At 60.1% G+C, this 12500-nt stretch overlaps 2 protein-coding genes across 2 annotated transcripts in view; one reads left to right on the plus strand and one right to left on the minus strand.

Annotated features, from left to right (window-relative positions):
• Positions 1-4049, minus strand: part of LOC145338766 (haptoglobin-like) — a 6779-nt gene extending 2730 nt beyond the window's left edge. Inside the window, exons 1-3 of the mRNA XM_080183154.1 lie at positions 4007-4049; positions 3793-3927; positions 3266-3301 (exon numbers count right to left, since the gene is read on the minus strand). Of these exons, the coding sequence (XP_080039280.1) occupies positions 3266-3301; positions 3793-3927; positions 4007-4049 (214 nt within the window). The remainder of the gene's footprint in view (positions 1-3265; positions 3302-3792; positions 3928-4006) is intronic.
• A 4479-nt stretch (positions 4050-8528) lies between these two features.
• The window catches only part of LOC145338767 (haptoglobin-like), a 7557-nt gene continuing 3585 nt past the window's right edge, over positions 8529-12500 (plus strand). Inside the window, exons 1-2 of the mRNA XM_080183155.1 lie at positions 8529-8544; positions 9822-9857. Of these exons, the coding sequence (XP_080039281.1) occupies positions 8529-8544; positions 9822-9857 (52 nt within the window). The remainder of the gene's footprint in view (positions 8545-9821; positions 9858-12500) is intronic.

The raw sequence follows: 12500 nt of genomic DNA on the forward strand, positions 1-12500 counted from the left end.
CCACAGTGCGGAGCTCCCTCAGCACCGACCCTCCCAGAGTTTGGCACTACGTCAGCACTGACCCTCCCACAGTGCGGCCCTCCCAGAGAACTGACCCTCCCACTGTGCGGCGCTCCCTCTGCACTGCCAATCCAATATAATCCACCCTTATTCAGATACACAACAGTATCTCGACAGAGCCCAGAGCAATAAATATTGCAAAAACTCTCGCCATCATGGTTCCCCCTGGGCTGAATGTGAGAACCTGGTTAAAACAAACGACTGAAATGAAACATAGTTCGAACCTGTGCCAGGTATAACCAAATCCTGGAGACAAACTCCCACAGTGCGGTGCTCCCTCAGCACTGACCCTCCCACAGTGCAGCGCTCCCTCAGCACTGACCCTCCCACAGTGCGGTGCTCCCTCAGCACTGACCCTCCCACAGTGCGGTGCTCCCTCAGCACTGACCCTCCCACAGTGCGGTGCTCCCTCAGCACTGACCCTCCCACAGTGCGGTGCTCCCTCAGCACTGACCCTCCTACAGTGCGGCGCTCCCTCAGCACTGACCCTCCCACAGTGCGGCGCTCCCTCAGCACTGACCCTCCCACAGTGCGGTGCTCCCTCAGCACTGACCCTCCTACAGTGCGGCGCTCCCTCAGCACTGACCCTCCCACAGTGCAGCGCTCCCTCAGCAACGCCCTCCCACAGTGCGGCACTCCCTCAGCACTGACCCTAACACAGTGCGGAGCTCCCTCAGCACTGACCCTCCCACAGTGCGACGTTCCCTCAACACTGACACTCGCACAGTGCGGCGCTCCCGCAGCACTGACCCTCCGACAGTGCGGCGCTCTCTCAGCACTGATCCTCCCACAGTGCGGCCCTCCCTCAGCACTGACCCTCCCACATTGCGGCACTCCCTCAACACTGCGAGTCCATCATAATCCACCCTTATTCAGATACATATCAAGATCTCCTCAGAGCACAGAGGAAGTAACATTGTAAAAACACTCACCGTCATGGCGCCCCCTGTGGTCAATGCCAAAACCTGGTTAAATAAAAGTCTGAAATAAAACACGGGCCGAACCTGTTCCAGGAACAAACTTATCCTGGAGACAAATTCCCACAGTGCGGCGCTCTCTCAGCACTGACCCTCCCACAGTGCGGCGCTCCATCAGCACTGACCCGCCCACAGTGCGGCGCTCCCTCAGCACTGACCCTCCCACAGTGCGGTGCTCCCTCAGCACTGACCCTCCCACAGTGCGGTGCTTCCTCAGCACTGACCCTCCCACAGTCCCGTGCTCCATCAGCACTGACCCTCCCACAGTGCGGCGCTCCCTCAGCACTGACCCTCCCACAGTGCGGCGCTCCCTCAGCACTGACCCTCCCACAGTGCGGTGCTCCCTCAGCACTGACCCTCCCACAGTGCGGTGCTCCCTCAGCACTGACCCTCCCACAGTCCCGTGTCCCTCAGCACTGCCAATCCAATATAAACCATGCTTATTCAGATCCACAACAGGATCTCCACAGAGCCCAGAGCAATAAATACTGTAAAAACACTCACTGTCATAGTGCCCCCTGGGTTAAATGTGAAAACCTGGTAAAAAAACAAAATGCCATTTTAGATTGCCTGTTTGGCTACATGCGAAAACCTGGTTAAAATAAAAGATTGAAATAAAACATTGTTAGAACCTGTGCCAGGTATGACCAAATCCTGGAGACAAATTCCCACAGTGCGGCGCTCCCTCAGCACTGACCCTCCCACAGTGCGGTGCTCCCTCAGCACTGACCCTCCCACAGTGCGGCGCTCCCTCAGCACTGACCCTCCCACAGTGCGGCGCTCCCTCAGCACTGACCCTCCCACAGTGCGCTGCTCCCTCAGCACTGACCCTCCCACAGTGCGGCCCTCCCAGACAACTGACCCTCCCACAGTGCGGCCCTCCCTCAGCACTGACCCTCCCAGAGTGCGGCGCTCCCTCAGCATTGACCCTCCCGCAGTGCGAGAGTCCCTCAGCACTGACCCTCCCACAGTGCGACAGTCCCTCAGCACCGACCCTCCCATAGTGCGACGCTCCCTCAGCACTGACCCTCCCACAGTGCGGCGCTCCCTCAGCACTGACCCTCCCACAGTGCGGCGCTCCCTCAGCATTGACCATCCCATAGTGCGGCGCTCCCTCAGCACCGACCCTCCCACAGTGCGGCACTCCCTCAGCACTGACCCTCCCATAGTGCGACGCTCCCTCAGCACTGACCCTCCCACAGTGCGGCGCGCCCTCAGCACCGACCCTCCCACAGTGCGGCACTCCCTCAGCACTGACCCTCCCACAGTGCGGTGCTCCCTCAGCACTGACCCTCCCACAGTGCGGCGCTCCCTCAGCACTAACTCTCCCACAGTGAGGCGCTCACTCAGCACTGGCCCTCTCACAGTGCGGCACTCCCTCAGCACTGACCCTCCTACAGTGCGGCGCCCCTTCAGTAGTGACTCTCCCACAGTGCGGCACTCGCTCAGCACTGACTCTCCCACAGTGCGGCGCTCTCTCAGCACTGACCCTCCCAGAGTGCGGCGCTCCCTCAGCATTGACCCTCCCGCAGTGCGACAGTCCCTCAGCACTGACCCTCCCACAGTGCGACAGTCCCTCAGCACCGACCCTCCCACAGTGCAGCACTCCCTCAGCACTGACCCTCCCACAGTGCGGTGCTCCCTCAGCACTGACCCTCCCACAGTGCGGCGCTCCCTCAGCACTAACTCTCCCACAGTGAGGCGCTCACTCAGCACTGGCCCTCTAACAGTGTGGCACTCCCTCAGCACTGACCCTCCCACAGTGCGCCAGTCCCTCAGCACCGACCCTCCCATAGTGCGACGCTCCCTCAGCACTGACCCTCCCACAGTGCGACGCTCCCTCAGCACCGACCCTCCCACAGTGCAGCGCTCCCTCAGCACTGACCCTCCCACAGTGCGGCGCTCCCTCAGCACCGACCCACCCAGAGTGCGGCGCTCCCTCAGCATTGACCCTCCCGCAGTGCGACAGTCCCTCAGCACTGACCCTCCCACAGTGCGGCGCTCCCTCAGCTTTGACCCTCCCACACAGTGGCGTTCCTCTGCACTGTCCCTCCCACAGTGCGTCGCTCCCTTGGCACTGACCCGAGTGCGAGTGTGAAGGAGACAGAACTATGATCACTGTTCCCTCAAATGCTCCCCCAGCGAGAAATCCAACAATTACCCAGTTTCATTCTGCCATGCCAGGTCTCCAGAGAGCCCAGAATACTAAACATTGCAAAGACACTCACCATGCCTGTCCGCGTTCTCCGAAGATTCCACAGAATCTGTTTAAAAAACAGATGGAGATAATACACTGTTAGAACCAGTTCCAAAATCCAACGTTCCCTGGTAAGTTACTCCCAAAGTGCGGCACTCCCTCAGCACCGACCTTCCCACAGTGCGGCGCTCCCTCAGCACTGACCCACCCACAGTGCGGCGCTCCCTCAGCACTGACCCTCCCACAGTGCGGCGCTCCCTCAGCACTGACCCTCCCACAGTGCGGTGCTCCCTCAGCACTGACCCTCCCACAGTGCGGCGCTCCCTCAGCACTGACCCTCCCACAGTGCGGTGCTCCCTCAGCACTGACCCTCCCACAGTGCGGTGCTCCCTCAGCACTGACCCTCCCACAGTGCGGTGCTCCCTCAGCACTGACCCTCCCACAGTGCGGTGCTCCCTCAGCACTGACCCTCCCACAGTGCGGCGCTCCCTCAGCACCGACCCTCCCACAGTGCAGTGCTCCCTCAGCTCTGTCTGTGGACAGATTTCTCGAACCCACCTTCATCGCTGAAATCTCTTTCGTGGTAGTTTGCGTCACAAGTATATTTGATCGCAGAGAGATACGACGTGACCCCGTGCGTTGTCACATATTCAAAGTGTCCGTGTACGATATCCTTCGGAACGCCGCACGAAACTGAGAGATAGAAAGGGAGGGAAGGAGAATTCCTCAATCTGGGACACTGAGATCGAACCAACGCAGGATTCAAACAGACCCTTCTGCCCGTCCACTTCCTGCTCTCCCCTTCGATCGGCCATTGTTTGATCGAATTATAACCCCAGCCCCACAATCTCGCCGCTACCCCCTCTAATCTTTCCTCAGTCGGGATAGGGAGACGGGAACTGAGCTCCGAGTGTGGGTCTAACTGAGGGGATAGGGAGACGGGAACTGTGCTCCGAGTGTGGGTCTAACCGAGGGGATAGGGAGACGGGAACTGAGCTCCGAGTGTGGGTCTAACCGTGGGGATAGGGAGACCGGAACTGTGCTCCTAGTGTGGTTTTAACCGAGGGGATAGGGAGACGGGAACGGTGCTCCGAGCGTGGGTCTAACTGAGGGGATAGGGAGACGGGAACTGAGCTCCGAGTGTGGGTTTAACCGAGGGGATAGGGAGATGGGAACTGTGCTCCGAGTGTGGGTCTAACCGAGGGGATAGGGATACGGGAACTGTGCTCTGAGTGTGGGTCTAACCGAGGGGATAGGGAGTCGGGAACTGTGCTCTGAGTGTGGGTCTAACCGAGAGGATAGGGTGTCGGGAACTGTGCTCTGAGTGTGGGTGGAACCGAGCGGATAGGGAGTCGGGAACTGTGCTCTGAGTGTGGGTCTAACCGAGGGGATAGGGAGTCGGGAACTGTGCTCTGAGTGTGGGTCTAATCGAGGGGATAGGGAGACGGGAACTGTGCTCCGAGTGTGAGTCTAACCGAGGGGAAAGGGAGACGGGAACTGCGCTCCGAGTGTGGGTCTAACCGAGGGGATCAGGTGACTGGAACTGGGCTCCAAGTGTTGGTTTAACCGAGCGGATAGGGAGTCGGGAACTGTGCTCCGAGTGTGGGTCTAATTGAGGGGATAGGGAGACAGGGGGAACATAAGAACATAAGAAATAGGAGCAGGAGTCGGCCATCCAGCCCTTCGAGCCTGCCCCGCCATTCAATAAGATCATGGCTGATCTGTCGTGGCTCAGTTCCACATTCCCGCCCTCTCCCCATAACCCTTAATCCCCTCGCTTATCAAAAACCCATCAACCCGCGTCTTAAAAATATTTAGCGAGGCAGCCTCCACCACTTCAACGGGTAGAGAATTCCAGAGATTCACCACCCTTTGAGTGAAGAAGTTCCTCCTCAACTCCGTTCTAAACCGCCTCCCCTTTATCTTGAGGCTGTGCCCTCTAGTCCTACTGTCCTTTCTGAGCGGGAAGAGTCTCTCCACCTCTATCCTATCCATCCCATTCATCATCTTATACGTCTCAATGAGATCTCCCCTCATTCTTCTAAACTCTAACGATACAAGCCCAGTTTATTCAGCCTCTCCTCATAGCTCAACCCCCTCAACTCCAGTATCAGCCTAGTAAACCTCCTCTGCACTCCCTCCAAGGCCAAAATATCTTTGCGCAGGTGCGGTGCCCAAAACTGCACACAGTACTCCAGTTGCGGCCTCACCAATGCCCTATACAGCTGCAGCAAGACCTCCCTACTTTTATATTCAATCCCCCTCGCTATGAAGGCCAGCATCCCATTCGCCTTCCTGACCACCTGCTGCACCTGCAAGCTGGGTTTTTGCGACTCATGCACAAGGACCCCGAGGTCCCTCTGCACAGTCGCATGCTGCAGTTTTTCTCCACGTAAGTAATAGTCCTTCCTACCATTATTCCTACCAAAGTGGACCACCTCGCACTTGCCAACATTAAATTCCATTTGCCATTTCCTGGCCCATTTGCCCAGCCTATCTAGATCCTTCTGCAGACTCTCCACACCCTCCGCACAATTTGCCTTTCCCCCAATCTTGGTGTCATCAGCAAATTTCGACACCCTACACTCGGTTCCCTCCTCCAGATCATCTATATAAATGGTAAATAGCTGAGGCCCCAGCACCGACCCCTGGGGCACTCCACTAGTCACCATCCGCCAATCCGAATAGCACCCGTTGACCCCCACTCTCTGCCTCCTATTTGACAGCCAATCCTCTATCCACGCTAACACCCTACCCCCAACTCCATGTCCCTCGACCTTCTGTAATAACCTCTTGTGAGGCACTTTGTCAAACGCCTTCTGAAAATCCAGAAAGACCACATCCACCGGCTCTCCTCTATCCACTGCCCTAGACACATCCTCATAGAACTCCAGTAAATTTGTCAGACACAACTTCCCTTTAATGAAACCGTGCTGCGTCTGCTCTATCAAGCAATTCCCCTCAAGATGCCTCGCAATTTCCTCCTTAATGACAGATTCTAACATTTTACCCACAACAGACGTTAAACTAACCGGCCTATAATTCCCTGCCTTTAGCCTGCCACCCTTCTTAAACAACGGCGTAACATTAGCCGTTTTCCAATCTTCCGGCACTTCCCCGGAATCCAGCGACGTCTGGAAAATAACCACCAAGGCATCCACTATCACCTCCGCCATTTCTTTCAGAACCCTCGGATGCATTCCATCCGGTCCTGGGGACTTGTCCACAATCAGCCCCTCCAGTCTGTCGAGCACCGCCTCTCTAGTAACAGTAATGTCATTAAGACCCTCCAGTCCTACCACCTTTCCATCGCTAACACCCGGTTTGATGAGGGACAACGTAAAGGGAGCTTTACTCTGAAACTAACCCCGTGCTGTACCTGTCCTGGGAGTGTTTGATGGGGGGACAGTGTACAGGGAGCTTTACTCTGTATCTAACCCCGTGCTGTACCTGTCCTGGGAGTGTTTGATGGGGGGACAGTGTAGAGGGAGCTTTACTCTGCATCTAACCCCGTGCTGTACCTGTCCTGGGAGTGTTTGATGGGGACAGTGTTCCTCCTTCGCAAAGACATTGTTTATTTGGGAATCGATATTTTCTGTGTTTTATTCCTGCAGGATTTTCTGGTTCCGTTTGATGTTGCTCTGTTTGATTGGAGCATTATCACACCTCAATCCATGTGTGGGTGAGTCGCACTGTGGGAGGGTCAGTGCTGAGGGAGCGCCGCACTGCGGGAGGGTCAGTGCTGAGGGAGCACCGCATTGTGGGAAGGTCAGTGCTGAGGGAGCGCCGCACTGTGGGAGGGTCAGTGCTGAGGGAGCGCCGCACTGTGGGAGGGTCAATGCTGAGGGAGCACCGCACTGTGGGAGGGTCAGTGCTGAGGGAGTGCCGCACTGTGGGAGGGTCAGTGCTGAGGGAGCGCCGCACTGTGGGAGGGTCAGTGCTGAGGGAGCGCCGCACTGTGGGAGGGTCAGTGCTGAGGGAGCGCCGCACTGTGGGAGGGTCAGTGCTGAGGGAGCGCCGCACTGTGGGAGGGTCAGTGCTGAGGGAGCGCCGCACTATGGGAGGGTCCGTGCTGAGGGAGCACCGCACTGTTGGAGGATCGGAGCTGAGGGAGCGCCGCACTGTGGGAGGGTCGGTGCTGAGGGAGCGCCGCACTTTGGGACGGTCGTTGCTGTGGGAGCACCGCACTGTGGGTGGGTCAGTGCTGAGGGAGCGCCGCATTGTGGGACGGTCGCTGCTGAGGGAGCACAGCACTGTGGGTGGGTCAGTGCTGAGGGAGCACCGCACTTTGGGACGGTCGCTGCTGAGGGAGCACCGCACTGTGGGTGGGTCAGTGCTGAGGGAGCACCGCACTGTGGGTGGGTCAGTGCTGAGGGAGCACCGCACTGTGGGTGGGTCAGTGCTGAGGGAGCGCCGCATTGTGGGACGGTCGCTGCTGAGGGAGCACCGCACTGTGGGAGGGTCAATGCTGAGGGTGCGCCGCACTGTGGGAGGGTCAGTGCTGAGGGAGTGCCGCACTGTGGGAGGGTCAGTGCTGAGGGAGTGCCGCACTGTGGGAATTTGACTCCAGGATTTGGTCATACCTGGCACAGGTTCTAACAATGTTTTATTTCAATCTTTTATTTTAACCAGGTTTTCGCATGTTGCCAAACAGGCAATCTAAAATGGCATTTTGTTTTTTTACCAGGTTTTCACATTCAACCCAAGGGGCACTATGACAGTGAGTGTTTTTACAGTATTTATTGCTCAGGGCTCTGTGGAGATCCTGTTGTGGATCTGAATAAGCATGGTTTATATTGGATTGGCAGTGCTGAGGGAGCACGGGACTGTGGGAGGGTCAGTGCTGAGGGAGCACCGCACTGTGGGAGGGTCAGTGCTGATGGAGCGCCGCACTGCGGGACGGTCAGTGCTGATGGAGCGCCGCATTGTGGGAGGGTCAGTGCTGAGGGAGCGCCGCACTGTGGGAGGGACAGTGCTGAGGGTGCGCCGCACTGTGGGAGGGTCGGTGCTGAGGGAGCGCCGCACTGTGGGAGGGTCAGTGCTGAGGGAGCACCGCACTGTGGGAGGGTCAGTGCTGAGGGAGCGCTGCACTGTAGGAGGGTCAGTGCTGAGGGAGCGCCGCACTGTGGGAGGGTCAGTGCTGAGGGAGCGCCGCACTGTGGGAGTTACACATCAGGATTTCATCGTTACAAGATGTGTTTCAAACCATGTTTAATTTCAATCTTTTTTTCCCCACCTCATCCTGTTGTTGAATGACTTTTATCTGTTATTCAGGGTTCTGTGCAGATGCCAAAATGTATCTGAGTGAGGGTAGATTACATTGGGAGGGTCGGAGCTGAGGGAGAGCCGCACTGTGGGAGGGAGAGTGCTGCGGGAGCGCCGCACTGTGGGAGGGTCAGTGCTGAGGGAACGCCGCACTGTGGGAGGGTCAGTGCTGAGGGAGCGCCGCACTGCGGGAGGGTCATTGCTGATGTAGCACAGCAGTGTGGGAAGGTCGGAGTTTAGGGAGCGCCGCACTGTGGGAGGGTCGTTGCTGAGGGAGCGCCGCACTGTGGGAGGGTCGATGCTGAGGGAGCGCCGCACTGTGGGACGGTCAGTGCAGAGGGAACGACACACTGTGGGTCGGTCGGTGCTGAGGGAGCATCGCACTGTGGGAGGGTCAGGGCTGAGGGAGCACCGCACTGTGGGAGGGACAGTGCTGAGGGAGCGCCGCACTGTGGGAGGGTCGATGCTGAGGGAGCGCCGCACTGTGGGAGGGTCAGTGCTGAGGGAGCGCCACATTGTGGGAGGGTCAGGGCTGAGGGAGCACCGCACTGTGGGAGGGTCTGTGCTGAGGGAGCGCCGCACTGTGGGAGGGACAGTGCTGAGGGAGCGCCGCACTGTGGGAGGGTCGATGCTGAGGGAGCACCGCACTGTGGGAGGGTCAGTGCTGAGGGAGCGCCGCACTGTGGGAAGGTCGGTGCTGAGGGAGCACCGCACTGTGGGAGGGTCAGTGTCGAGGGAACGCCGCACTGTGGGAGGGTCAGTGCTGAGGGAGCACCGCACTGTGTGAGTGTCAGTGCTGAGGGAGCGCCGCACTGTGGGAGGGTCAGTGCTGAAGGAGCGCCGCACTGTTGGGGGGTCAGTGCTGAGGGAGCACCGCACTGTGGGAGGGTCAGTGCTGAGGGAGCGCCGCACTGTGGGAGGGTCGGTGCTGAGGGAACGCCGCACTGTGGGAGTGTCGGTGCTGAGGGAGCGCCGCACTGTGGGAGGGTCGGTGCTGAGGGAGCGCCGCACTGTGGGAGGGTCAGTGCTGAGGGAGCGCCGAACTGTGGGAGGGTCAGTGCTGAGGGAGCGCCGCACTGTGGGAGGGTCAGTGCTGAGGGAACGCCGCACTGTGGGAGGGTCAGTGCTGAGGGAGTGTCGCACCGTGGGAGGGTCAGCGCTGAGGGAGTGCCACACTTTGGGTGGGTCAGTGCTGAGGGAGCGCCGCACTGTGGGAAGGTCGGTGATGTGGGAGTGCCGCACTGTGGGAGTAACTTACCAGGGAACGTTGGATTTTGGAACTGGGTCTAACAGTGTATTATCTCCATCTCTTTTTTAAACAGATTCTGTGGAATCTTCGGAGAACGCGGACAGGCATGGTGAGTGTCTTTGCAATGTTTAGTATTCTGGGCTCTCTGGAGACCTGGCATGGCAGAATGAAACTGGGCAATTGCCGGATTTCTCTCTGGGGGAGCATTTGAGGGAATAGTGATCATAGTTCTGTCTCCTTCACACTCGCACTCGGGTCAGTGCCAAGGGAGCGCCGCACTGTGGGAGGGACAGTGCAGACGAACGCCACTCTGTGGGAGGGTCAAAGCTGAGGGAGCGCCGCACGATGGGAGGGTCAGTGCTGAGGGACTGTCGCACTGCGGGAGGGTCAATGCTGAGGGAGCGCCGCACTCTGGGAGCGTCAGTGCTGAGGGAGCGCCGCACTGTGGGAGGGTCGGTGCTGAGGGACTGTCGCACTGTGGGAGGGTCAGCGCTGAGGGACTGTCGCACAGCGGGAGGGTCAATGCTGAGGGAGCGCCGCACTCTGGGAGGGTCAGTGCTGAGGGAGCGCCGCACTGTGGGAGAGTCAGTGCTGAGGGAGTGCCGCACTGTTAGAGGGTCAGTGCTGAGGGAGCGCCGCACTGTGGGAGAGTCACTACTGAAGGAGCGCCGCACTGTAGGAGGGTCAGTGCTGAGGGAGTGCCGCACTGTTAGAGGGCCGGTGCTGAGTGAGCGCCTCACTGTGAGAGAGTTAGTGCTGAGGGAGCGCCGCACTGTGGGAGGGTCAGTGCTGAGGGAGCACCGCACTGTGGGAGGGTCTGTGCTGAGGGAGCGCCGCACTGTGGGACGGTCAGTGCTGAGGGAGCGCCGCACTGTGTGACGGTCAGTGCTGAGGGAGCCCCTCACTGTGGGAGGGTCAGTGCTGAGTGAGCGCCGCACTGTGGGAGGGTGAGTGCTGAGGGATCGCCACACTGTGGGAGGGTCAGTGCTCAGGGATCGCCGCACTGTGGGAGGGTCAGTGCTCAGGGAGCGCCGCACTGTGGGAGGGTCAGTTCTGAGGGAGCGCCGCACTGTGGGAGTGTCAGTGCTGAGGGAGCGCCACACTGTGGGCGGGTCAGTGCTGAGGGAGCGCCGCACTGTGGGAGGGTCAGTTCTCTGGGAGGGCTGCACTGTGGGAGGGTCAGTGCTGAGGTAGTGCCAAACTCTGGGAGGGTCGGTTGTGAGGGAGATCCGCACTGTGGGAGGGTCAGTGCTGAGGGAGCACCGCACTGTGGGAGGGTCAGTGCTGAGGGAGCGCCGCACTGTGGGAGGTTCAGTGCTGAGGGAGTGCTGCACCTTGGGAGGGTCAGTGCTGAGGGAGCGCCGCACTGTGGGAGGGTCAGAGCTGAGGGAGCGCCGCACTGTGGGAGGGTGAGTTCTCTGGGAGGGCCGCACTGTGGGAGGGTCAGTGCTGAGGGAGCGCCGCACTGTGGGAGGGTCAGTGCTGTGGGAGCGCCGCACTGTGGGAGGGTGAGTTCTCTGGGAAGGCCGCACTGTGGGAGGGTCAGTGCTGAGGGAGCGCCGCACTGTGGGAGGGTCAGTGCTGAAGGAGCGCCGCACTGTGGAGGGTCAGTGCTGAGGGAGCGCCGCACTTTGGGAGGGTCAGTGCACAGGGAGCGCCGCACTGTGGGAGGGTCAGTGCAGAGGGAGCACCGCACTGTGGGAGGGTCAGTGCTGAGGGAGCGCCGCACTGTGGGAGGGTCAGTGCAGAGGGAGCGCCGCACTGTGGGAGGGTCAGTGCTGAGGGAGCGCTGCACTGTAGGAGGGTCAGTGCTGAGGGAGCGCCGCACTGTGGGAGGGTCAGTGCTGAGGGAGCACCGCACTGTGGGAGGGTCGATGCTGAGGGAGCGCCGCACTGTGGGAGGGTCAGTGCTGAGGGAGCGCCGCACTGTGGGAGGGTCAGTTCTCTGGGAGGGCTGCACTGTGGGAGGGTCAGTGCTGAGGTAGTGCCAAACTCTGGGAGGGTCGGTTGTGAGGGAGATCCGCACTGTGGGAGGGTCAGTGCTGAGGGAGCACCGCACTGTGGGAGGGTCAGTGCTGAGGGAGCGCCGCACTGTGGGAGGTTCAGTGCTGAGGGAGTGCTGCACCTTGGGAGGGTCAGTGCTGAGGGAGCACCGCACTGTGGGAGGGTCAGAGCTGAGGGAGCGCCGCACTGTGGGAGGGTGAGTTCTCTGGGAGGGCCGCACTGTGGGAGGGTCAGTGCTGAGGGAGCGCCGCACTGTGGGAGGGTCAGTGCTGTGGGAGCGCCGCACTGTGGGAGGGTGAGTTCTCTGGGTGGGCCGCACTGTGGGAGGGTCAGTGCTGAGGGAGCGCCGCACTGTGGGAGGGTGAGTTCTCTGGGAAGGCCGCACTGTGGGAGGGTCAGTGCTGAGGGAGCGCCGCACTGTGGAGGGTCAGTGCTGAGGGAGCGCCGCAATTTGGGAGGGTCAGTGCACAGGCAGCGCCGCACTGTGGGAGGGAGAGTGCTGCGGGAGCGCCGCACTGTGGGAGGGTCAGTGCTGAGGGAGCGCCGCACTGTGGAGGGTCAGTGCTGAGGGAGCGCCGCACTGTGGGAGGGTCAGTGCTGAAGGAGCGCCGCACTGTGGAGGGTCAGTGCTGAGGGAGCGCCGCAATTTGGGAGGGTCAGTGCACAGGCAGCGCCGCACTGTGGGAGGGAGAGTGCTGCGGGAGCGCCGCACTGTGGGAGGGTCAGTGCTGAGGGAGCGCCGCTCTGC

The sequence above is a fragment of the Carcharhinus amblyrhynchos genome, unplaced genomic scaffold, assembly GCF_965287045.1.
Source record: "Carcharhinus amblyrhynchos unplaced genomic scaffold, sCarAmb.v2.hapA chromosome_167, whole genome shotgun sequence".
NCBI lineage: Eukaryota > Metazoa > Chordata > Chondrichthyes > Carcharhiniformes > Carcharhinidae > Carcharhinus > Carcharhinus amblyrhynchos.